Source organism: Trichechus manatus, unplaced genomic scaffold (genome assembly GCF_000243295.1).
Source record: "Trichechus manatus latirostris isolate Lorelei unplaced genomic scaffold, TriManLat1.0 scaffold00052, whole genome shotgun sequence".
In the NCBI taxonomy this organism is placed as follows: Eukaryota; Metazoa; Chordata; class Mammalia; order Sirenia; family Trichechidae; genus Trichechus; species Trichechus manatus.
The window spans coordinates 5,049,102-5,075,418 of NW_004443988.1; the positions used below are offsets into that span (position 1 = coordinate 5,049,102).

Genomic DNA, 26,317 nt, shown 5'->3' on the forward strand with positions numbered 1-26,317 from the left:
CCACTTAGTTTTAGCTCCTATTTATTTTGTATACTTTAGTCTTGCTTTCCTAACTAGATTATAAATTTCTTGAGGCAAGGGGTCATGTTTTGTGTTTTACTTGTATCCACTTCCTATATCCCAACCATCTATCATAGTATTAGGAAATCAGGAAGCTTTTGTTGATCAATTGACATGACCACCTCCAGGGTAAAACTTGACCTTCAGTTAGGAAAAGCAGGTAGGCGGAGCTTTGGGGGTCTGATAACTTTGGGAAAAGGTGGCAGAGGGAAGCCAAGCAGACACAAAGGGAGAGGGTGGTTTCATTCATGGGCTAGAGCTTTGGCTCCCCATACAAACTAGGGTCCTGTTGAGCTGCCTTTACCTCTGTCTTTCTCATTCTGTATCTTCTCTTCTTCTTCCTCTGCACCTTCCTCTGCTGTGAAAACAAGTCCAAGGAGGCCAGTGACCCTTCAGCACAGTCAAGCATAGGAGGAGGGTGAAGGGAGTCATTTATGAGGCTTGTGATGAAACCCTAGCTGAAGGCTCATGACTGCAGGCCTCCCAGGGTGCCTAAACTCACCTAGTCTCCAGCCCCAGTATCGTTTAATAGGAGCTGCCCATAAGCCTCAAGCCTCTAAGAGGCAGAGCAGTCTAACGGCACCCACCCTGCTGCTGGCTCTGCCACTGGCTTCCTGGGTGACCGGGGAGAGGAGGGTGCCTGCCTCTTTACTACATCTATTTTCCCTAAGGTGACATCATCTACTGGGGATACATCTAAAGTCCTGCATTCAGGTTTCCGAAAGCAATCACAGCAGTGTAGGGTGGGGGGTACCTAGATTAACACTGGCTTCTGTCAGGTTTTAGCTGACAAAAACTGTAAAGTGACTCAACATTGCAATGTGGCTGTGTAGGAAAAAAGCTAATGTAATCTCAGATTGCTCCCACAGGGTTCTGATCAAGAGAAGCCACAGATTCGCTGTGCTCTGCAGAGAGAAGATCCCGCATGATACAGAGTAGTGTGCTTAGCCCTGGGTGCTCGCTTTGAAGTGGGGCCTTCGAGAACTGGGCTACATCCCAGTGTGGTCAACCAGGATGGCAACATGTCTAAAGATCATGTCACATTAGGAAGGTTGAAGGAATTGGGTACAGTTAACCTAAAGAAGATTACTTAAGTGCAATGTTATCTGTCATCAAATATTTGAAAGGCTAACATGAAGGTCAGGGATTGAACTGATTCTGGGTAGCTTTAGAGAGTGGAACAAGGATGAGCTGGTTATAGAAAGACAGATTTTGGCTCCCCAGTAAGGAAGAACTTTCCAAATGATTTGAGCTTGTCATGAATGAGCTCACTGGAAATATTTAAAGAGAGGAGTTTTATACTGGGCGGCAAATTGGATTGAATGACTATGAGTGGAATCGACTCGATGGCAACAGGTTTGGTTTGTTAAGGTCATTTTCAATTCTAGGACTCTATTGTGAAAATATATCGGAAAAGGTCAGGAGATCAAACTATATGTCTGTAATCTCTACACTGTGTAAATATATATAAAGATAATCTGAATATCTAATCTCATCCTAATAAAAACCTGTAAAACCACCATCAAGGAGACTGTAAAAATGTGTTGGTGTTGGACAGGACTCTTGCACTCATTCAGAAACTGGCACCCCCACATGTAAAGGGAGTGTATTTCCGCATTTTATAAGGCCACTGTGCCACCTGTGGACTTAGCCCATGCCTATCTACAGGCCTCAGGGCGGGGGGAGTCGCGCATCAGTGAGAGGGGCCCTCAGGGGACTGCAGATTTGGCATCTTGTTCTGTGTGGGATAAGGGTAGTATGGCGGTAAGAGTACTGGCTTAATGCACTCAAGACCTGAGTTCTAGGACTAGCTTTGGCCCCTCGAGCTGCAAGACTTTAGCTAATCACTTCTCTGATATCACTCACTACACTTCTAAAGTACAGGGACTGGACAACGTGATTTCTAAGGTACCTTCCAAATTACATTACATAATTTTGTTAAAACCACCCTTTCCAAGTATGAGGGATTGCTGAGTGTCCCCATAAACTTTTAATTTTTGTGAAGCTATTTGGTCTCTATCTGCTTTATGTTTAGTGAGGTCCAATTGCCTCTCATCCTAGGGTGGTAAGCTCATCAGCCACTTGTTTTGCATAAAACCTAGTAAGTGGCCACTAGACACAAGTGTGGTGAATTTCCATGGCTTGGAATCCCCTAAGACGCAGCTTCTAAAAGTGGGATTTCTGGCATCTGTGGGGAGATATATTAGGGAAGGGACCTTTTAATCACCTGTGAAGTCATCTCCAAAGGCCATCATCACCTCTTTAGTTTGGGTGTATATGCAGGAGGGAATGCTTCTGGTGGGGACTGAGAACCAGTCCCAGAACGGGGAGAATGACACATACAGCTACAAGAGAATCAGCATCTTATCCTAATGGCATTGGTAAAACCATCCCAGGCCACATGCTTATTTTCTTCTAAATGAAAATAGGCAGATTTGAGAACGAAGCTGTGGACCAGACCTTGGTTTGGTCCTACGACAACATGAAGACATATGCTTTCTTTACTAAGGTGTGAAGAAATACCCAGAGTTTGCTTCCCTAAGAGTACGGACTGATGACCCAATGTATCTGTTTGAATAAGTACTTGTCTTTCAATAACCCATAGAAAACTGCTTTATATTTTAATTAATTACCCTAAGCTACTTCAGTGTATTTCAAAGCACTATATTAGGTGAACAGAAACAAAAGAGGGCCGGTTGTATAAGTGACCCACAGCACTAAGGAAGGGAGCTCGTTTGTTTTAATATATGACACAGAAACCCTACGATTGTAAAAAACTTAATGAATATCCAGCAGCAACATAACTGAAGGGGTCATGGGGATTCTTGGACACATGATAAAATGTGAATGGCCTTTTATTTTCTTTCTCTCCCCTGGGTCTTATATAAGGAGAAAGCACATCATGAGGTAAAGGTCTCTGGGAAATCACTGACGTAGCTAAGTGAAGGAGAGACTAAAAAAGATGCTGTAGATCAGACTCAACATGAAGGAGGGAAGGAAGCAGGAGACTTAGGTCACGAACTTTGAGTAAAATCAGAGCCTGGTCATGGACAAAGGAAGGAATAGTGTTTCAAAACCAAATCAAACAGGTGAGAGCAGAAAGACAGCTGGGAGAAAGTCCAGAAGCTTTTGTGGTCAATTCGGTTCCAGACATCCAGGAAAGCTTCAGAATGAGATGGCTGGTCAGGCCTAGGAAAGAGCAACTGTGGACAGAGCACAGATGGAAGACAAATTAAGCAAGGAAGGGCCTAACTGTACTTAAAGATCTGAATTTCTTTACATTCTCAAATGTGTTTGCAACACAATACATATTTTGAAGATAAACCTAAATGTGTAATTATCTCTATGTGGTCACATGTGGGAGAGATGGTGTCTGGGTGAAGACGTCCAGTGTTCCTAGAAGGCAAAAAGATTGAGTGGCAAAATGAGGTTGGCCAAAGGAGGTGGTGTGTGGACGGGATAAAGCCTTGCCAGCACTGGGAGGAAGTGAGGAGGGTGTGGATACGGAAGGGGATGATGCGAGGCTGGGCGGGAGCTCTGCGTTTCACCTGAATGCAGCTCCTTCACCAGGGATGACATGGTGTTGGTGATGGAGTCAGCAGCCACCAGCAGGTCATTGCGGAGGTTTCTCCTCGTACCTGAGGAGAGGCAGAGCAGATGGCGATGCCAGGGTGGGTGGCTATGGAGAGGAGACAGCCAAGTAAAAGCCTCAGTTTTGCCAGGCCCCTGGACACAGGTGCTGAATACCTAAGAGAGATGGGGCTGTGGCCGCTCCACCTGCTCCCAGACCATCAGAAGCATGAGGTACCCAAGTCCATTATTATCCCTCCCTCTGTCTTGTCTACCTGAAGAGCAGGATTCTGTCATTTCTGTGCTTCTTAGCCACCATACGATAAGAAAAGTTGGGCTCCAGAACAAGCATCATGCCAAGGTATTTCTCAGCCTTAGGCAGGACTGTATGCTCCAATACCACCACCTCCCGCCTTGTCTTCAGCCCCAATAAGAATTTGTTCTTAACTACTTTTTCTTCCCACTCAACTACTTAATATTGCTGGTCACTAGCTCCTCAGATGACTGTGGCAATGCCATGCTTAACGTGCCTTCAGCAAGGTCCTATTTAGAGTACCACTCTTCTTTCTTTTGCTTGCTTTAAAGGCCTTCTAGGCCAGGCACATGACATTGAGAATGATTCCATCCAATTCCTCTGGAGGAGGCAAAGCCAACAGGACAAGGCGCTTCCCACCACCTGGAAAAAAGAGCACAGGACCCCAGGAGGCCCATTTTCCCCACACATATGTAGCCCACAGACCTTTCACTTAAGACCAGCCCATCTAATGAGAAGGGGCTAGCACTTGGCTTATTTACACCATATAAGAAAATCTAATCATTTAAAGCTAAGAGCACACACACACACAAAAAAAAGAAACTGGAAAGATCTCTCCAGGAATCTCATCCATGTTTCCAAATCCCTTCAGCTCCCCATTATACTCTGTTCCAGAAACTCACCTTGCGCAAAAGCCTCTTGCACATCTCCTCCAACCCCGCTCAGGGAGTCCTGGGGGCAGTGGGTGGGGGTGGAGCCAGCGGATGTGGAACGGACTGGCATGGGCATTGGGCGGCTGCCTCCGTGAGTGGGTGATGTGTGTGGTGATCCTGTGGCCTGCGTCTGGGAGAATCAAAGAGATAAAATATGTTACCTCAAGATAAAATATCTTGCCTCTTTGAAGAAGGGGAAAAGTCCTTTTTCTCAGTTAATTTGGGCCAGTGAACAGAGCTTCTCAGTGGTGCCAAGCACTGCAAGGAAGGAATCAGGCTGCCTGCAGGACTGGGGAGGGAGAGGAAAAGGAAAATGGGGGGCGGGGAGAGGAAGAGGGAAGGAAGAAGAAGGAACACAGGGAGAGAGAATACCATAAGAATAGACTAAAAACAGGGGTGAAAGGAAAAGACAGCACAGAGAGGGGAGGGTTTTCAGGTAGACAGACTGAGCAGAGCCGCTAGGTTGCGGATCTAAGAGGACTCGGGAGCCACACAGTTAGGAAATAATACACGTGCATCTTTCAAATAAAATAGGAGAAAATCTTTGTGACCTTGCACAAAGGATTCTTAGATATGACACCAAAAACATGATCCATAGAACAAAAAATAAACTAGCATTCACTTAAATTAAAAACTTTTGCTCTTAAAAAGATACCATGAAACACTATATGCAAAAATTAACTAAAAATGGATCAAAGACCTAAATGTAAGAGGTATAACTATTAAACTCTTAGAAGAAAACATAAGTGTAATTCTTCACGACCTTGGATTAGGCTATAGTTTTTTAGATATGACATAAAGAAGCAAAAACTACAAAAGAAAAAAATAAATTGGACATCATTAAAATAAAAAAAAAATTGTGCTTCAAAGAATACAATCAAGAAAATGAAAAGGAAACCCACAGAATGGGAGAAAATTTTTGTAAATCACGTATGAGACTGCTGTTATTGTTGCACTGACTCAGCTCCTACTCATAGTGACCTTATGTATAACAGAATGAACACTGCCTGGTCCTGCGCCATCCTCACAATCACTAATATGTTTGAGTCCATTGTTACAGCCACTGTGCCAATCTATCTCATTGAGGGTCTCCCTCTTTTTTGCTGACTCTCTACCAAGCATGATGTTCTTCTCCAGCAATTGGTCCCTTCTGATGACATGACCAAAGTAAGCAAGACGAAATCTCGTCATCCTCACTTCTAAGGAGCATTCTGGCTGTACTTCTTCCAACACTCATTTGTTTTACACTTCTGGCAGTTCATGGTAAAGTCAGTATTCTTCACCAACACCACAATCTGAATGCATCAATTCTTCTTCAATCTTCCTTTTCCATTATCCAGCTTTCACATGCATATGAGATGACTGAAAATACCATGGCTTGGGTCAGAGGCACCTTAGTCATCAAAGTGACGTCTTTGCTTTTTAAGATTTTAAAGAGGTCTTTTGCCACATATTTGCCCAAAGCAATATGCAGTTTGATTTCTTGACTATTGCTTCCATTGGCGTTGATTGTTGATCTAAGTAGAATAAAATCCTTTACAACTCCAATTTCTTCACTGTTTATCATGATGTTGTTTACTGGCCTGGTTGTGAGGATTTTCATTTTCTTCACATTTGGGTGTAATCCACGCCGAAGGCAGTAGTTTTTTTACCTTCATCTATAAGTGCTTCAAGTCATCTTCATTTTTGGCAAGCAAGGTTGTATCATTTGTATATCGCAAGTTGTTAGTCTTCCTCCAATCCTGACACCACGTTCTTCATATAGTCCAGTTTCTCGAATTATCTGCTCAACATACAGATTGAAGAAGTAGGATGAAAGGATACAACCCTGCCACACACCTTTTCCAGTTTTAAACCACTTATACCTGACAAGAGACTTGTATCTAGTATACAGAAAGAACACTTATAACTTAATAATAAAAAGACAATTGAAAAATGGGCAAAGGATCTAGACATTTTTCGAAAGAAGACATACAAATGGCAAATAAGTACACGAAAAGATGGTCAACATCATTAGCCATCAGGGAAGTGCAAACCAAAGCCATAGTAAAATACCATTTCACACCCACTACGATGGCTAAAATAAAAAAGACAGATAACAAGTGTGTGCCAAGTATGTAGAGAAATTGGAACCCTCATACACTGCTGATGGGAATGTCAATAGTGTGGCTGCTTTGGAAAATAGTCTAGCAGTTCCTCAAAAAGTTAAAGAGTTACTATATGACCTAGAAATTCCACTCCTAGATACTACATATCCAAGAGAAATGAAAACATTATGTCCATACAAAAACTTGTACATAGGTATGTATAGCAGCATTAATCATAATAGCAAAAAACCTCAAGCATCCATCTCCCGGTGAATGGATAAACATAATGTGGTATATCCGTATAATAGACTATTATTTGGCAATAAAAACAGATGAAGCTCTGATACATGAATGAACCTTGAAAACATGCTAAGTGAAAGAAGACACAAAAAGCCACATATCGTATGGTTCCAGTTACATGAAATGTCCAAAATAAGCAAATCTATAGAGACAGAGAATAGATTAATGAGTGCCTAGGCCTAGGGCAGGGGTTGGTGAGCAATGGGGAGTGAATGCTAGTGGGTACTGGGTTTCTTTTTGGGGTGATGAAAATGTTCTAAAATTGATTGTGGTGGTAGTTGCACAACTCTATGAATATATTAAAAGCCACTGAATTATACACTTTAAATGGGTGAATTGTATCTCAATAAAACTGTTAATTAAAAAAACACACCACTAAGAAAATAAAAAGATAAGTCACAGACCGGGAGAAAATATTTGCAAATTATATCTTACAAAGAATTTGTGTCCAGAAAGTATAAAAAACTCTTACACCTCAATAATAAAACAACCCTATTTAAAAAAGGGGCAAAGATTTGAATAGATATTTCAGCAAAGAAGATATGCAAATGCGTTAATAACCACATGAAAAAAATTCTCGGCTTCCGTAGTCACTAGAGAAATGGAAATTAAAAAACACGAAATACCACTTCACACCACTGAAATAAAATAGCTATAATCAAAAAGACTGACAAAGATATGGGAAAACTGAAACCCTTGCATGTCTGCTGATTGGGCTGGAAAACGGCACAACCCCTTTGAAAAACTGGCAGTTTCTTAAAACGCTGAACATAAAATTACCACATGACCCAGCAATTTCACTCCTGAGTGTCTACCTAAGAGAAATGAAAACGTATGTCTACATGAAACTTGTATGCAATGTTCATAGCAATATTTTAATAGCCAAAAAGTAGAAATAATCCAAAAGTCCATCAACTGCTGAATGGATCAACAAAATGAGGTATATACATGCAATGGAATATTATTCAGCCATCAAAAGCAATGAATGACCTGATGAATGCTATAATATGGATGAACTTCAAAAACATCATGCTAAGTAGAAAGATGGCGGACACAAGACTACATATTATATGATTCCTTTTATATTAAATTTCCAGAAAAGGGAGGCAAAAGGAGACAGAAAGTTACCTGGGGCTGAGGCAGGAGTGAGGACTGACTACAAATGGGTATGTGGGAACTTTTTTGGGTGATGGAAATGTAGAACTAGAATGTGGCAATGGCTGTACAACTCCATAAACTTGACTAAAACGCCTTGAATTGTACACTTAAAATTGGTAAAGTTTTATGGTATGCAAGTTATATCTAAATAAAGCTACTTAAAAATGCTATAATGAACATTCTAGAATATGTCACCTTATGCATATGTGTAAGGGTTTCTCCATGATAAAAACCTAGAAATGGAACAGTTTATGGAATCTTTTAAATTGTTTCTTTTGTAATATTTCAGTAATATATGTTTATTTAAAAAAAAATCAAACAGTGTCAATGTATACAGTATTAAAAAAGACAATCACCTTTCACACTTCTCTTCTTCTGAGGAAAGAATCAGACATGTGGACAAACACGCATGTACAATGATGTTCAACAGAATATCGTTCAACAGCAAAACATTGGAAACTACATGTCTTTAGTGGTTGTATACCATTTGAGGCAGCTTCAAAGCCTCTGCACATCTTCTCTGTATCTTTGCAGTTCCCCACATTGTGAACTCTACCTTCCAATAACAGAATAAGAAAATCCCCATTTCTCAAACTCTTTTGCTACAAGGGTGCCAATAGGTGACTTGGCTTCTGCCAATCAAATATGTCCACATGAAGACTCCCTGGAAGTGAGCTATGGGTGCAAACAGTCTGGGTGGGTGGTGGCACTGGTGGGGGTATGAATGTGCACCAGTACTGAGGCTCTGCAGGATGCTTCCTGGGTAACTCTGTGGACTGTCCATAGCACTAACAGTTTAGGCTTTTCTTGGTGATACAGTAAATCTGGAACTTCTGCCTGGTAGTCAGTTCTAGATCTAGAACTAGCTGCCTGGGTGGCCTTCTAGTTTGCTCTCACTAGCCCCACACCAGAGCCTGCTGTGAAGTTCCTTAGACAGCAGTGGGCAAGTTCCTATGCTTCCTTTTCTGTGGAATCTTTTTGTTACATGAAGTATTTCTAGCATTCCTTTATTTTTATAATAATTCTCCACTGACAATTAAACATGTTCTGTCTTCTGAAATATTCTTTTCCATTGTTGTCACTGGTTATAAAACATTTTATTATTTACTTTTTCAGGGTGGCACAGTGGTTAAACATTCAGCTGCTAACCAAAAGGCCGGGAGTTCGAATCCACCAGCCCCTCCTTGGAAACTCTATGGGGCAGTTCTACTCTGTCCTATAGGGTCGCTATGATTTGGAATCAACTAGATGGCAACAGGTTTGTTTCTTGGTTTGGTTTTTTTTAGAGTATATATCTTTTCTTCCCAGCTAGTTTATAAACATCTCATGAATCCTGTTGTGGCCAGATAACATTATCATGCATTAACCATTGTGTTTTGGGGATCTTATGAACTATTGTTTTTGGGAACTATCCCACTTTTACCCTATAATCACCATCACCCTCTGCTTTGGGGCCATATTTATGGGAGAGGAGCAAATAATAAGGCATAAAATTCATAACTTTTTAAAATATAAAAATGCTCCTTCAGGTGTAAGGTAAGGGAGATTTGGAAAGTGCATGTAAGCATCCAGACCAAGACTTTGAGCTCCAATTCAGATGTGATAAGGAAGCTAGGCGAGAGAGGTGAGAGAATCTACAGTGTAGGTAAGAAAGTCCCCACACAGTGGCTGGCCTCAGACAACAAACCAGCACAGTTTGAGATATGGAAGACCATAGAAATGGTGGGTTGTGGCAAAGCCCCGGGCCTTCCCTGGGCTGCTGACGACTAAGGGGTACAGAATAAAGGTGATTACCTGGGTGGCTTAGGCAGCCTCAAGGAGGGACCCTGCGTACCCAGCAGCCAATGGGAAGTGGTTTTCTCATGGGGTGATGGGTTGAAAGGTGACTGTGAGAGGCAGTGAGCCTACAGTGGTCTCTCAGCCTGGGAAAGGTCTATAGCCTTGATGGGATTACACGTGGACCTTGGGAGATGGGGGCCTATGAATTCAGATGCCTCAATGAAGAAGTGGGGAAAGCTGCCAGAGAACCAGGCCTGCCTACAACCAAAGGCTGTGATGGGACAACCACCTGCTGTCCAGTCCTCAGAACAGACTGAGATGGAGATGTGGATGCTCCTTCCCCACTGATGCCACAGTCCTACAGTAGAAGTCCCCAGAGCTAGCACCAGTCTCAGGGAGCAGGAAGAGGGATTAAGAATCTCTGAAGTGAGTGGCTTCTGAGTTTGCCTGGATATGTGTCGATTAAGGGTTTAGCTCAGACAGAGTGGGAACTCAAGGTGGAAATTAAGTCTAGTTAAAGAAAAAAATTATTTTTGCCTATCTGAAATTCAAACTCACTTTGCTGAACAGCAGTTATTTTCTGTTCCCTCAGAGGGCCAACCCAGCATTAAGCACACAGTAAGTACTCAATAAATCTCCCTTGGGGTCACTAGGCCACACTGCTGCCCGGGAAATAAATGTTAGAGCTGCAAGACCCAATATGAACAAACAGGCTGCTTTTTAAGAACATGAAACTGAATCTTTGCAGATATTTTAATATGAAAATGATGATGGGAGATGAGACAAGAGGAGTGGACAGCCACATGTGGCTAAAACTCTAGAATGAGGAAGCAAAACCTACTGCCCACCATTAGCTTGAAAATAATCAGGCCCTCTTCCTGGGATCATTGCCCAGCACATGCCTCTCTGAGGAAGATGAAAACCAGACTCCAGAAATCATCTTTGTTCCCAGCAGTGGAAAGAGAAAACCAAGACTCCTGGGAAGACACTCTTCCCAGGATCATATTGGGTGAAAACAATGCTGGAACAGAGCTGTCAGGGGTCCTATGTGAATTCTGGTTCCTGTAGAGCAATACCAGTACATGGCATAGTGGGGTAGGTCGGTCAATTCCAAAGGTTCTGGGAGAGGCACAAGTTATAGGCAACCCAATATGAACATACTTTAGCCAGGTCAGAGGCTGAGGGTTTACTGGGTAATCTGTCCCTGGCAGGGATTGTAAATTTGAAAAGAGGCTTTGATTCTGTAGGAAGGTGCTATGGGGTTAGAAGACAGACAGATGCCAGCCACACCTAGAAGGAGAATCTTTGATGTGGTGAAAAAATGTGAAATTGCTCATTACAGATGATCTGGTAAGCAAGGTAAGCATTGTGCTTACCTTGCCTATTGAATAATTTGCCCCTGCAATCCCCTCCCCATGAATGTAGGCTGGTCCTGATGACTCACTGCTAATGAATCAGATGAATGGGATGTCACTTCTGATATTAGGTTATGAAAGACTGTGATTTCCATCTTGTTCGCACACCCTTAGTTATCCAGTGCTGCTATAATAGAAATACCACAAGTGGATGGCTTAGCCAAACAAAACTTATTTTCTCGTAGTTTAGGGGGCTGGAAGTCTGAAATCAGGGTGCCGGCTGTAGGGGAAGGCTTTCTCTCTGTCAGCTCTGGAGGAAGGTCTTTGTCTCTTTGAGTTTCTGCTCCTGGGAAATCTTCATGTGGCTTGGCATCTCTTCCCCATCTCTGCTCTGCTCACTTGTTTAATCTCTTTTATATCTCAAAAGAGACTGACTTAACATACATCCTATACTAATTCTGTCTCATTAACATAACCAAGACAACCCATTCCCAAATGGGATTATAACCACAGGCATAGAGGTTAGGATTTACAACACATATTTTTGGGGGACACAATTCAATCCATAACCTTCCAACCTTTGGCCCTTAAAATGCATGTCCTTGCCGCATGCAAAACACATTCACCCCATCATATCATCCCCAAAGTCTTCAATCAACTCTAAGTCCAAAATCTCATGGTCTGAATCATTTAAATCAAATGTGGGTGAGACTTTCAGCCTACTCCATCCTGGGGCAAAATTCCTCTTCATCTGTGAACCTGTGAAATCTAGACTACAAGTTATCTGTTTCCGAAGTACAATGGTGGAACAGGCACAAGGAAGACATTTCCATTACAAATGGAGAAAATGGAGGGAAAGAAGGGATAACAGGTACTAAGCAAGTCCAAAACCCAGCAAAACAAATTACATAAACTCTTAAGGCTTGAAAATAATCCTCTATTCTCTGAGACCATCTGGGCAATGGCCCTACCTTCCAGACTTTGGTTGTTGGCCATGCCCTCTGGATTCTGGGTAGAGGTCCCTCAGCTCTGCATTCCAGGCCCTCTGGAATAGCAACTCTGCTCCCTTGGCTTTGGGTGGTCCCATTCTCCTAGTCATCTGAATGACTAGGCCCCTTGGCCCCTGTAGGCCCTTGTTCTTCTGCCCCTCAGGCATGGCAGCCCCACTTCCTCATCTTTGGGCTGCGGCCCCATGCCCCTGGCACACCTTAATGGCAGCTCCATACTCTGAAACCAAGTTTTCGAAGATCTGACTCTGAAACCTAGGAGGCTGTGGCCCCACCCTTTGAGATCCAGGAGACCACAGCTACACCTTTTGAGACCCAGAAGGTTCTGCTTCCCATGCTCCTTCCAACAGTTCTGCTGATTTCCGAGTTGCTCCAGGCATGGTTCTTTTCTTTCCTTGGAGGACAACAGATGTGGTTCCTTTGGCCTGTTTCCTGTCTGTAGAATTCCAAAAGGCAGACAGCATTCTTTCCTTTCATTTTTTCTCTGCCCCCTTCAGTCTAAGCTGATGGTTTTTCTGCTGTGGTAGTTGGTCAGATCCATCAGTCACAGGCTTAATCTCTTTCACAAAAGATTGTGTAGCCATTCCTTGGTGAACATTCTAGGACATGTGTCCTTAGTTTGTGCAACACAATTTTCCAAATCTGTAAGTTCTGTTTTTATTTTGCACAGTTCATCTTTAAGGCCAGTTCTTTCCTCTTGCATTTTAGTATAAGTGGCAAGAAGAAACCACATGTCCCCTTTAAGACCTTGCTTAGAAATCCCCTCAGCCAGATATCCAAGTACATCATTTACAAGTTCTACCTTCCATCAAATATTTGAACATAATTCAGACAACTTCTTTGCCACTGGATAAAAAGCATCACCTTCCTTCATTGTCCAATCACGTGTTCATCATTGTTTTTTAAAGCCTCGTAAGAAACATCTTTAACATCCATATTTCTAGCAACATTCTGCTGCTGGCCCGGCATAGATTCTCTATAAGATGATAGGGACTTTCTCTATGGCCCTCCTCACTTCCTTCTGAGCCCTCACCAGAATTGCCTTTTATGTCCATAATTCTATCAAAAGTCTCTTCAAGGCAATCTAGGCTTTTACTATTAGGCACCTTAAAAACTCTTCCAGCCTCTCCCTATTACCCAATTACAAAACCGCTTCCACATTTTAGGTATCTGTTAGAGCAGCACCCATTCTCAGTACCAATTTCTGTCTTAGTTATCTAGTGCTGTTATAACAGAAATACAAGTAGATGGCTTATACAAACAGAAACTTATTTTCTTACAGTTTAGGAGGCTAGAAGTCTAAAAGCAGGGTGCTGCCTCTAGGGGAAGGTTTTCCGTCTCTGTCGGCTCTGTAGGAAGGTCCTTGTCTCTTTTGAGTTTCTGCTCCTGGGCGATCTTCATGTGTCGTGGTGTCTATCTTCCCCATCTCTGCTCTGCTCACTTGTTTAACCTCTTTTATATCTCAAAAGAGATTGACTCAACACATACCCTATACTAATTCTGCCTCATTATCTTGACAAAGACAACCCCTTCTCAAACGGGATTATAACCACAGGCATAGAGGTTAGGATTTATAACACATATTTTTTTGGGACATAATTCTATCTATAACACCCTTTCTCCCTCTTTCCTGTTTTCTTGCTCTGATGAAGCCAGCTGCCATCTTGTGAGTGGTCCAGTGGGGAGGACTCATGGCAAGGAACTGAGTCCTGCCACCACACATGTGAGTGAGCTTGGAAACAGCCTTCCCCAGTCGAGCCTTGAGATGACTGCAATTGTGGACGACACCTTGATCGCAGCCTTGTAAGAGTCTGAGCTGGAAAACCCAGCACTTGGATTCTCCACCCAAAGAAGCTGTGAGGTAATAAATATTTGTTCTTTTAAGTCCCTAAATTTTGGGGTAATTTACTACGTAGCAATAGGTAATTCATATGCTAAACTGACGTTTCTCTTTATACATTATTAGATCAATCCCACATGAAGGGCATTTGATAGATAATGAAAGGGAGGGCAGGTTTTGGGATATGAGACACCAGGCCCAAAGGCCCTCATGACCAGCCAAAGGTAAGACCCTAGGAAAGAGGACCATGGATGAGTGGAGAGGCAGGGATATTATCAAGAAAAAATATTCCTAAATCTAGAACATGCCTAGGGCCCTGAGTACATTAGCCCATCCAGACACTGAGAGTCTCAAACTCTCTACTTTGTCAGCTAAGGACCTAGAGGCATTTCTCTGGTGTGATTTCAATAACTCAGAAGAGGGGAAGTCAGTTGCAGGCTCTGAGGTCTGGTCCTAGCTCTTACCACCACCTCTGAGTGAACATTTGAAGAGGCATGGAATTAGAAGTCAGGGGACCCAAGTACTTACGCTGACTGTGCAGCACATGCATCTTACATTTTCTAGGGCTCAGTTTTCTCATTTATAAACTGTTGGAATTCAACTAGATGACCTCTGAGGGATTTTTCAGATATGAAATTCTATGAGTCTGTGATCTTAGCTAAGTTACTTAATCTCTGAAATGCCAGGTAATGATGGCTTTGCTTCAGTTATGACCACTCTACTAGTGAAGGATGTGCCTCTGAACATTCTCAGCTGCCTGAGGGTTACAACATGACATGCTCTATTTCTAATATACCTTTCTCATGAGTGGACTCGATACCAGAGATGCTGCCCATTTCGGTGTCATGCAAATGAAGCTGGCTGGGAGGTACAGGGAGCAAGCTATTATGCAGAGGATGGGACTGTCCCAAGAAAGACAGGTTGTGAAATAAGGTCCTTCTGATTAAAGAAGTACGGACTGGAATGTATGCAGCACATACAGTACAAGACAGTGCTTGCAGAGCGGAGCAACGCCCCTGGCATGCCAACAGTATCATCATCTATGGACCTGGGGAGGATTTGTTCATCCTCTACCCACTGCATAGACCTTGGCCAGAAGGACACACTAAAAATGAAGCTGGAGTCTGCAATCTGCAACTGCACCTTGTCTCAAAAGGACAGGTGGGTTTTATGTTCGAGAGCAGGCTCTCCCCATGGACACTGCCAAGCACTCTACTCACTGCAGAACAATCTAGAGCAAGGGGCATTCTGTAGGAGGCTGGGAGGGGGCATCACATCTGGGAACTGGGGATTATGGGGGCCCTAAGAATCAAACAGAAATCTGTAAAGGTGGAGGAACTAGTCAGGTGACCCCAAGGGACAGAGGTAAGTTGCTCAATGAGGGTATAAGACAATCTTATGCCTCTAGGTTTCAGCTGCCAGCTGAGCGGCAACTAGCCTGGGGGGAAGCAAGAGAAGCTTTGCAACATGCTCCTCAGCACTTTAAGGTTTCTTGAAATGACAGTGGGATCTTGCTGTAATACAACCTTTAACAAAGGCTTGAATACAGCACAGGCCAATTGTGAGTCTGAATGCCTTGTAACTCAGGTTAAAGAGGTCTCTTGTGGTTGGAAACACAGAGCTAGGAAAACATTACCATCCGAGGTCTCTCTTCTGCTGACTCTTCACTTTTTCTAAGTCTGTAAGTACTCTAAGAACCCGAGAAAGCTACGTATCATTTTCCAAGAAAAGTGCCCAGAAATTCTGCTTATCATTTCAGAAGTTTCATGACCCAGGAAAATAGCCTCTGTTTTAGTCCAACACTCAGTTTATATTTGAAAAGACTGAGGCCTGGAGAGGCCACAGGGTCACAAACAAATCAGCAGAAAGGCTAAGACTGGTACCTAGGTCTTCTAATTGCCTCAAACCGATTGGGATCACTGTACAAAGTTCTAGGAAAAGCAGACTGGGATCGTAGCAAAGTGATTCTGGGGCCCAAAGGAATGTGGATCGGTAAAGACCTCTCGCTACTGAAGCTAAACATGACTTTCTATAGCACAGCCAGCGTACTTTTCAGTAAGAGTGAGGAATGTGAGATAGGAGAACCCAGACTATGATTTAGTCTCTTGTGCAGAACATATATCTAATATTCGAGTCCAAACAGGTACAGAGAGTGCCAGAGAAGGTGGCCTGAGGACACTGTGCTCCTTCCCCAACCCCTGCATCTGAGCAGTCACAGGGATGGGGACTCACATGCTGGTTCCAAGATAACCGGCCAGAAGGCCAGCTGCACAGGGAGAAAGGCACCATCCTCAGTAGGAAAATGACCCTGTGCTGTTCTTGGCCATGTTTACCTATCCCCAGCATGGTGCTTGGCACATAGTAGGGGCTCCATAAATATGATTTCCTTCCCCTGTTTCTCCTCGTTGAACAGGTATGAACGTTTTATCTCCTGGGTACATGTTACAGTCAGGTAATCAAGTCCAGAGAGGCTTGTGGCAAAAAGCCGGATTTTGAGGGTTAATATCCTCTATGGAGCATTAATAACTGCAACACCCTTTGCACATACACACCCAACTAAAACCCTGAGCTGAGCTGTTATCATGGCAACAGGATGAAAGACATTTTAGTCTCCATTTCTTTCTCTCTGACTCATGGACACCTGCCAGGTAGCAGATGGCCTGTGTGGACAATTACCTTCATTTTGCTGTAGTGTATTTAAATTAAACAAACTGGCCTCTTTGCTGCCGATTTTCAGAGGCCCTCTCCGAACAACAAAAAAACAACACTGGGAGAAAGGAGCCGCAAGTCTGAAGCTCAGGCAACAGTGAACGTGTAGAGAAGCGGAATGTATAAAGAATGGACTTTGTACATTTTTTCTCTTCAAGAAAAAGTAAAACTAAACAAAGCAAATCACCCCCCACCCCCAATACTATTTTCAGCTGCCAGGAAAAATGCAGCTGCCTAGTAAAATGTGGGAGTAAAAAGAGAGAGAGGTGACAGGGTTATCTGATGCTGCATTGTCTGCCACGATACAAGGCTTGAAAATAATCTCCTAACATGACGAGTTAAGACTGCTGGGAGTTAGGACCGGGGTTGGTAATGAGAAGACAACGCAGAAGGGCATGGAGATGAGGAAGACAAGAGATGATGGGGAGCAGAGGAACAAGCAACGGTCTCCTCTGGGGTGAAGCAGACACAGGTAGGGAATGTACCTGAGATGCTCTAAAGCTCACCTGCAAGTTTAGAAGTGTAGCTTTTTAAAGATAAACTTGGTTTCCAAACACCCAACAGAGGGGTGGAAGAGTCTTATGACATCATTCTTTTCTTGCCACCATTAATACACATTTATTTATTGCATGTGTCTGTTGGAAGGATGAGGCCACCAAAAGTCTGATATGAGGTCCCTCCACAGAGGGCTGACATCTGTTTGTTCCCATCTCACTTCAGAAAACTCAGCACTTGCACATAACCTGTCGCTCACTGTGGTGGCTTGTGGAGTGAACGGTAGTGGACAGGAAACAACTATTCTAGGACTGCTGGATGTTTTGTGATCACAGTGCTGGCAACATGTGAAAGGTTATGGTTCTCAATCTTTAGGATTCTGGCTGTAGTTAAGTAAAACTAAATTATATTCAAGACAAAGCTTACCACAAGGCTTAAAGGGGTGGGGGTGGGGGGACAAGGTGTCTAGTTATCTTTCTCAGTGGAAGGAGGAAGGCATATTAAATTCCTGGGACAGAGAACAACCTATTAAAACTCACCATAAACCCATAGATCAAAAGAAAGTTGAAATTTAAACTTTTAGATAGAGAAGCTCATAAATTCCAAGACTAGAATTACCCTCTTTCTGTTTGTTTCTCCTAGTTTGCCCAGCTTTATTTGAAAATGGTATCCCATGAAGTCTTCATTGAATGATTTCCAGTTCTCAGCAAAATGATCAGGGACCTCACTGAGGGAAAAATCCCCGTAAAAGGAATACTAAACACTCAGGCTGCATATTAGAAACAAAAACTAGGATAGGCTCCCAGGAGGATGTGGTCCTTCTTCAGGTAGCTAAATCAGTTACTGGCAGCTAGCAGGAACCTACCAGTGATGCTTCAAAACTCCAAGTCAGTAAGTCAAATGTAAGTGCTGGTGCAGTGGTTAAGAGTTTGGCTGCTAACCAAAAGTTGGTAGTTTGAATCCACCAGCCGCCCCTTGGAAACCCTATAGGGCAGATCGACTCTGTCCTATAGGGTCGCTATGAGTTGGAATCGACTCAACGGCAATGAGTTAGAGTAAGCAAAACTTGTGTGGTGAGGTATGGCAACCTTATTCAACAACACTCCATTCTTTGTTGAGTCGCTGTTAAACATAATGAGGTGATTAGAGTCCAGACTTGGTAGTAAGATGGACCTAGTTTAGATTCCAGCTCTGTCATTTATTAGTTGTGTGATCTTTGGTAACTTACTTAACCTCTCTGCACCTCAGATTCTTCCTATGTAAAATGGGGATAATAGTATCTACCTCACAAGTTGGTGAGGGTGAACACAAAATGCTTCACACACCTGGCTCAACAGGTCAGCTGTTGTTACTCTACTTTGTAAGGTGCTGAGGGTACACAGGGACAGGCAATGTCTCCACTCTTAGCAGGCGTACAGCCTCCTGAGGGTACGCAACTACTATATAAAAGAGGATAGTGTCACAGTACAGGTACAAAGGAAGAGAAGCAAGAAAGTGAGGGGGTTTAACTCTGACTTTACTGGACAGGGTAAGGTTTCATAGAAAAGGTGTACAATCTCTATTGAAAAGGGTTGGGAAGGGCAATCCAGGTGAGGAAAGAGCATGAACAAAGGTACCTGGGCACGAGGGAGGAGGTTGTATTCTGGAGGATAAGAAGTGACATGGTGAGGCTTGCATAGGGAGCATGGAAGATACATGGCAGGAAGAGAAGCGTGAGCTACAATCAGCCAGGGCCTTAAACGGTCACTGAGTTCATTAACCTGGCCACAGATCAGCAAACTATAGACTGTTGGCCAAATCCAGTCTGTTACCTGATTTTTTACAGTTCGTGAGCTAAGAATGGTTTTTACATTTTAAAACGGTTGTGTTAAGTACCTACATAATATCTTCGATTTTTGCTTCTTGGTGCACAAAGCCTGAAGTGTTTACTAACTGACCCTTTAGGAAAATATTTGCTGAGCCCTGCTACAGGCGAGGGCAGGAGGAAGCTAGTGAAAGCTTCTGGGGAGAGGAGTGCTGTGGCTGGTCTGACCTGCACTGAAAAATCTTGCTCTGGGCAACGTGAAGGAAGGGACTGAAGCAAGAGACTGGAGACACGGAGGTCTACTGGGAGGCTTTTCCAACAGGCCAGGTGACAGATAATGGAGGGTGGAATGAAGAATGGTGACAGGAACAGAAAGGAGAAGAGAGATACGTGCAACCTTCTAGAGAAAGAACTGACTGAACTTTGGCAACTGAAAGTACAAAAGAAGGCTCTAAGGTCTTTCGCACGAGTAGAGAAGTACTGGCAATAGCATTCACAGAAGCAGGATATATGAGCAGAGGAGTGATTTGTGGGGGAAGGAGATTGGACCTGTGGCATCTGAAGCTTGTGGTACACCTGCGATGAAATTTTTTACCATCTATCCCATAGCCAGACTTCAGGATAAGGGATTCTGAGAATACCTTGGGGGCTCAAACTGGTATCATGAGAAAGGTTCTCTGGGCTCAGGGCAGTGTTTCTTAATTGGACAATTTTACCTGTCAGGAAATTTGGGGGTAGGGGGCACCACTGGAACTTAATGGGCAGAGGTCAAGGATGCTGCTAAACATCCTACAATGCACACGACAATCTCACACAAAAAAAGAACTATTTGGCCAAAATGTCAATACTGCTGTGAGGCCGAGAAACCCTGGCTTAGGGTGACTCAGGCATGAGATTCTACAGAGGATGACCTGCTTAGGGTCTCTCTTCATGGTAGAGCTGCTGTGGAAAGAAGGGCAGGCTACCAATAGCCTCAGGTTAGGTTAGAATCTCCCTACCTTGCATGGAACATCAGAACCAGCCTGAGGTTGAGCTATAAAGTCTGTTACCCTAGAGACTGGTACAGCATCATGATTTGAGAAAATGCCTACAGATGCTCTCAAAATGAAGGGTCCCAGGTACAATCCCATGCCAAGAGAAGATGATGGGGTGATGTCTAACAGAGATAGATTGTACTAGGAAATCCTGTTCTACTGGAGGCATGGTCAAGAATCACAGCGATAAGCCAAAGGAGAGGGATATTGTGGAAGCAGATAATGTTGTTTTCTTTTGTCTGGAAGAGGGGGAGACAGAAGGCTGGCATGAAAAGGACTTGAGGAAGGAGTTGGTTATTGAAAAAAAGGCCAGACAACGAAGTGAGGGCCACAGGATTTCAAAGTCACTCAACTGGATTTCTGTAGACCCTTTCGTTTATAGTCTTTCCTCAATACAGCAATTGATGTCTGTGATGAAATGATCAAAGAATTGTGGAGTTGAAAGTTTATGGATGAGGAAACTGAAGTTCTTAAAGGTTATGTTACATGTTAGATGGAAAAACAAAATGAGGGTTTTCCAACAAGGCTCTATTAATCAGAAGAACAATCCACTAAAAGTGTAATTCAATAAGGCAGATTTAAGATTTAAATCCTTCCTTCAGTGAGATGAGGTTATTTAATAGGAAAGAGGAGGGAGGAGAGGAGGAAATACAGACAAGTCCATATTTCAGAGCTGTCTACATTCTACTATTCTACTGAAATTATTCTTCTAAGGTTGATGGTACCTTCCTTATTGTCAAATCCAAAGGCTTCCTTGTCTTATTGTTAACTTTCTCCTTCTTGAAACTTTCCGGGCTTCCATGAGAACCCACAATTTGACTCCTCCTATATCCTCTCACTGCTTCCTCTTTCTTCTTTTTGTCCACTGTGGATTTGTCCTAAGGCTCAGGTTCATGGCTTCAACCCTAATTCTATGTTGTACTTCCAAGTCTACATTGCTAGCCCTGTTTTCTCATTGAAATTCCAGTTGCATTTCCTCAAACATCTAGTAGACTTTTTTGTTTGACGACCTGGCTGTTCTGTGTAACTCCGTACGTCCCAAATCAGATCAAAGTCCCCTTCCTAGTCCAGATCATCTCCCTATTTTCACTTTTTCAGTCAATGGTACCCACCATTTCCGCAGGTTGTCAGACACAAAACCTAGAAGTCATATTTTACTCATCCTTTCTCTTGATGGTTTGCTGAGATTCAGATTGTAGTATTCTGGGGAGGGAATGTGTTCTAGGAACTCAATATTCTTCCAGTGGAAAAATTTCTCCAGCTTGATGTACAGAGAATTTCCCTGGAGATGATGGAGAATGGTCTTCACAGGCTGTATGCATTCTGGTCAGGAGAAGGAAAAGATAGAAATGTAGTACAAAAGGGAAATTACAAAGTGGGTGAGGAAATCTCTCAGCCTGTCACTGATGAGAATGATGAAAAAAAAATGTTGGGGTGCTGCCTAGTCCCCAAAGCTAGTTTTCCCTTGTATCCTCAGACTGCAAATTCCTTGTAGGACTCCAAGGAGTTCTGGGGGAGTGAAATACAAATATCTATTTTTAATACTGTGATGACCTTTCCTATTTTTGGAAAAAATAGAATAAAACAAAATTACAGTGCAGGTGCAAAGACTGAAGAGTGAACACGCTCTGTAAATCTTCACCAGGACACGTATGAGCAGCTAGCACTGTCAGATTGTCTAGGTACGTATAATAGGACCGGGACCCAGGCTAGAGGGTTTGTGGGATAGTCATATAGTACACCACATTGATCACTGTTTACCAAAATACATCTGTGTAATTTGCAAACTTAAGAGGGCAGCAGTGATAGCTAAGGCTCCGGATAACACCGATCTCGCTTGTGTTTCTGCATTTAGAGCATAATTCCAACCATGAAATAACTTTCGTACTATTCGAGCATGGGATTTGTGTAGGATTTATCTTTTTATCCTCTAAAAGGCCAAGTTCATTGCCTTGGATATATGTAGCAAAATACTGATGAATAAATAAATGAATGACGATCTTCTGCTTTTAGGGAAGAAGTAGACTCAGGCTTCTATTCCAGAGTACACTGGGGCCAAGAGTATAGAGGCCAGAGAGCCCAGAAGATTTTAGAGGTACATAGATATGACTCACTTCCCAATAAGATTGTGTCCAAAAATTAAGCAAACCAGAAATGACCCATAAGGCAGATGCTAGAATCAAGGGATTCATCAACAATTGCTTTAATGGACAAAGAGGAGGTTTTTATTTTATTTGTTGTTATGTAGGCTTTTTTATTTTTTTTTGTGGAAGTGCTTTCTCTTAAACTTACAAGATTAGTATTCATGAGGTTTGCTGAAGCCTTCATAAGTCAATGATGGCTAGCTAAATATTGAGTGCCCTTCCTCTGAGGCATATGTGGTGGAGCCTTGATCAGAGATGGGGTCTTCTGGGAGTCAGCCTAAACCAAGTTTTCTCTGGTATACTTGTAGTGGGTTATTTGTCTGCATCCTGGAAACAGAAAGGGCCTGGGGCAAGATCCCACCTGATATCCCAACTGACTAAAGTAAAAAGAGAGGTCCCAAGTTTGGCAGTGTTCTCTTACTGGTGGAATCCCCAAGACTCTTCTACTTACAACAACTTCAGAGTGCCAGTTCCGTAACCCTTCAGACCATCACCTATTATTAATTCAGATTAAGGACTCTACTGTGGGAGCCTCCTAGCTTTATATATCACTGTCTAAAGGTACAGACTTTAAGCCTAATGGTGAGCTACACAGAAAAGGTAAGGATATAATAGGAGGGAACAGAAAAGTGTTCAAGGAAACAGGTCTGTCATGGTTTGAATTATGTCCCCCCCAAAAATGTGTGTATCAGTTTGGCTGGGCCATGATTCCCAGAATTGTGTGGTTGGCCTCCATTTTGTGATTGTAATTTTATGTGGAGGATTAGGGTGGGACTGTAACACCACCCTTACCCAGGTCACATCCCTGATCCAATGTAAAGGGAGTTTCCCTAGGGTGTGGCCTACACCACCTTTTACCTTACAAGAGATAAAAGGAAAGAGAAGCAAGCAGAGAGTCAGGGAACTTCATACCACAAAGAAAGAAGTGCCAGGAGCAGAGCGTGTCCTTTGGACCTGAGGTCCTCCGCAGAGAAGCTCCCAGACCAAGGGAAGATTGATGACACAGACCTTCCTCCAGAGCTGATGGAGAAACCATTCCCCCGGAGCTGATGCCCTGAATTTGGACTTGTAGCCTACTGGACTGTGAGAAAATAAACTTCTCTTTGTTAAAGCCATCCACTCGTGGCATTTCTGTTAGCGCAGCACTAGATGACTAAGACACGGTCCTTCTTGAATACTGAACTTCTTGCCTTGGATAGCTCATTTATTTGGTGTTAAGGATCCAGTAGTAAAATTTTATGGTGTAGTGAGCCACTGGACAAAGATATTCCTTTATTCCTGAGATGTTCCTAGAATGAATCTGTACATCTGAAATCCCTCCTGAGTAGGACTGGGATATTGTTTGACCTAGACTGGAGTAGCCCATAGCTAAAGTGCACTAATAGTTATAAACACTATTGCCAGCAGGGACCTGTTGTTAACCTACTGTGTGTCTGTATATAACATGCTAGTGAATCCTATAACCACATTTCTGGCTGCAGGCATTGGATTTCTACTGAGCAATGCTTAAAATAGCTTCAAAAGAGATACATAACTTATAGGCATCCTGCATTTTAAAGATTATCTGTGTTAAAGAGAGGACAATTTTATTCTACATAATCAGCATCTGGTCTTTAGACAGAAATAGTATTAAAGCTAATAATTATTAATACTAATATATTAGTTTGGTGTTCCTATTCTTCTGGCAATACTGAAATTTATTTTTTTCATTCCTTATTTATCAAGGGCATTTCTGAGTCATAATTTAGTCTCTTGAATGGAACTACTATCTACTGTACAGAAATCTAAGCAAAATTTCTGCTATAGGTACTTGAGCCAGTTATGTCCTTAAAAATTAATAAATTTATTAATTCATACTATCTGTAAGTCAGTACCTTGTAAATTTGGTTAACACTTGTTTTCATTCAACAAATATTTACTGAGCGTCTACTTTGTGGTAGGCTCTAGGCTAGCTAGGGGCTGGGGATACAGTAGTGAAGAAGGCAGACGAGGTCCTTTAATTACAGTCTGATGATGATCATGGGCCCAGTCAACCCTAACTCAACTGATAAAATCGAATTCCTGAGCCTGTATGGCAGGGTTAAATCACAGGGTTAACAGTCACTCAGTGGAGCCTTATCTGAAACAGCCAGGCAGTTCTGCCCTTAATTATAACCCTTAGATCTCAGAAAAGAGAAGGGAAGGAGGGAGGAAAGGAGAGAGGAAAGAGAGAAGAATTATCAGTTGAGGTACTAATGCCACTGAAAGCGCTGGAAAAGTGGCTGACGCTGAAGGCAGAACCACAGCACCAAAGCTTTTAAAGCCAGTTATTACCCATTTCCATCAAGTTCCCCAAAGGCCAGACTAATCCCTGAGAGGGGAAAGAAGAAAGAAGACAGCCTATATGAAACAGTTCTCTGTAATGGATTTACAGAGCCTGTTTTGGGAGGCATGTCTGGTAAATTCTTCATTTTAAAAGCTTTTACAATTGTTTTATTACCCATTTAAGGTAATAAATTTTGAAAGGGAAGAAATTAAAGTATACCAGCCAAAATCTGAGAGGAAGAAAGGGTTACAACTTAACTCTGTGTTAAATACTCATACTTTTTGGTCACTCACTGAGTAATCATATGGGTTAAAGTAGAAGCTGTAGTTCTAAAGGCTTTAGCCTTTTCAGCTGTACCTGTTAAAAATGGTGCTGAACCAAGTAAAGTCATTTAGTCCACATCTGAGCCTCAGAGCTGAGCCTTAGGCGGGCCCAGTTTAAACCTGTGAAGTAGACAGAAGGATATTTCTACCTAAGTCAACAGAGCAGCATCTCTTACCTCATACCATGGTGAGGAGAGCTGAGGAAAAAACAACTTGTACCAATTCATGTGTGGATGGTCCAGGACCTTGGCCCTGGAGAATTCCCAAGATCTAACACAAGTGGCTCAGCAGGGGCAGACTGAACAGTCTGGGTCTAGCTTCTTCTCATTTTGCCAACTTCAAGGGCATGATGATCTCACACGGATTCAAACGTCTCTGAAATGAATGTGTTGTTATTTAATCCCCTGTCTGCTCAAGGCTTGCTTTAAGTTGACCTGTGAAATAATACAATAGTGGTGGCAGATTTCTGGTTCTTGGATTACATGATAATTCATAAAACTTTAACAAATGAAAGGTCTACTGCCAGCCCTGCTTTTATCATCAGGAAAAACATTTACAATGTTTGCCCTCTTCTGAAAAGGAGTTCTCAGGTAAAGTGTAGGGTGGTCCCAGCTATGTGCTTCACTCTGAGCTGGCACATTCAGAAAGGCATCAGGAGATGCTACGATAAAAAAACCAAACAAACCAGTTGCTGTCGAGTAGATTCTGACTTACAGCAACTCCAAGCGTGTCAGAGTAGAACTGTGCTTGATAGGGTTTTCAAGGCTGTGACCTTTCAGAAGCAGAGTGTCAGGCCTGTCTTCCAAGGTGCCTCTGGGTGGACTCAAACCGCCAACCTTTCAGTTAGCAGTCCAGTGCTTAACCATTTGTACCACCCAGAGACTCCTTCAGGAGATGCTAGGCTGGGCTGATTGTTGCAAGTAAGTTCCCAGCAAGTGGTGTTGGCTGTAAAGTGCATGTTTAGGGTGTAGAGGAATGAAGAGGGGGAATACAGGTGGTTAGGAACAAGTGAAGTGATGCCCTTAATCAGCAGGAGGGTTATATTCAATAGAAAGAGAATGAGACTGTCAGGGAAATGAGTGGGAGATGGGAACAGGAAGGGTAGATGTTCCCTTTCCTTTCCCTCCAACGTAATCTCACTCATCCTCCTACTTGTGGTAGGCATTGCTAGCATCTGCTTCTCTGCTGCTTCTGAGCAAACGGGAGGATTAGACATCCCTGCCCCTTGAAGTTAGTGTGGCCATGTGACTTGTTTTGGCCAATGACATGGAGTGTGTTGCTTCCTGGTGGAAGTGTTTAACGGCAGGGCTGGACCCTCCACCCTGTTCTTCTGCTTTGTCCATTTGAATGTACCTATTGATGCCGAAGTGCCATAAGACAG

The 26,317-nt window shown here is 42.8% G+C and overlaps 1 protein-coding gene across 1 annotated transcript in view; it reads right to left on the reverse strand.

The window, feature by feature from the left end:
* Window positions 1-241: 241 nt before the first annotated feature.
* The window catches only part of DTNB (dystrobrevin beta), a 335,670-nt gene continuing 309,594 nt past the window's right edge, over window positions 242-26,317 (reverse strand). Inside the window, exons 16-18 of the mRNA XM_023732419.1 lie at window positions 4,567-4,726; window positions 3,609-3,698; window positions 242-418 (exon numbers count right to left, since the gene is read on the reverse strand). Coding sequence (XP_023588187.1) covers window positions 339-418; window positions 3,609-3,698; window positions 4,567-4,726 — 330 coding nt within the window. The 3' untranslated portion in view covers window positions 242-338. The remainder of the gene's footprint in view (window positions 419-3,608; window positions 3,699-4,566; window positions 4,727-26,317) is intronic.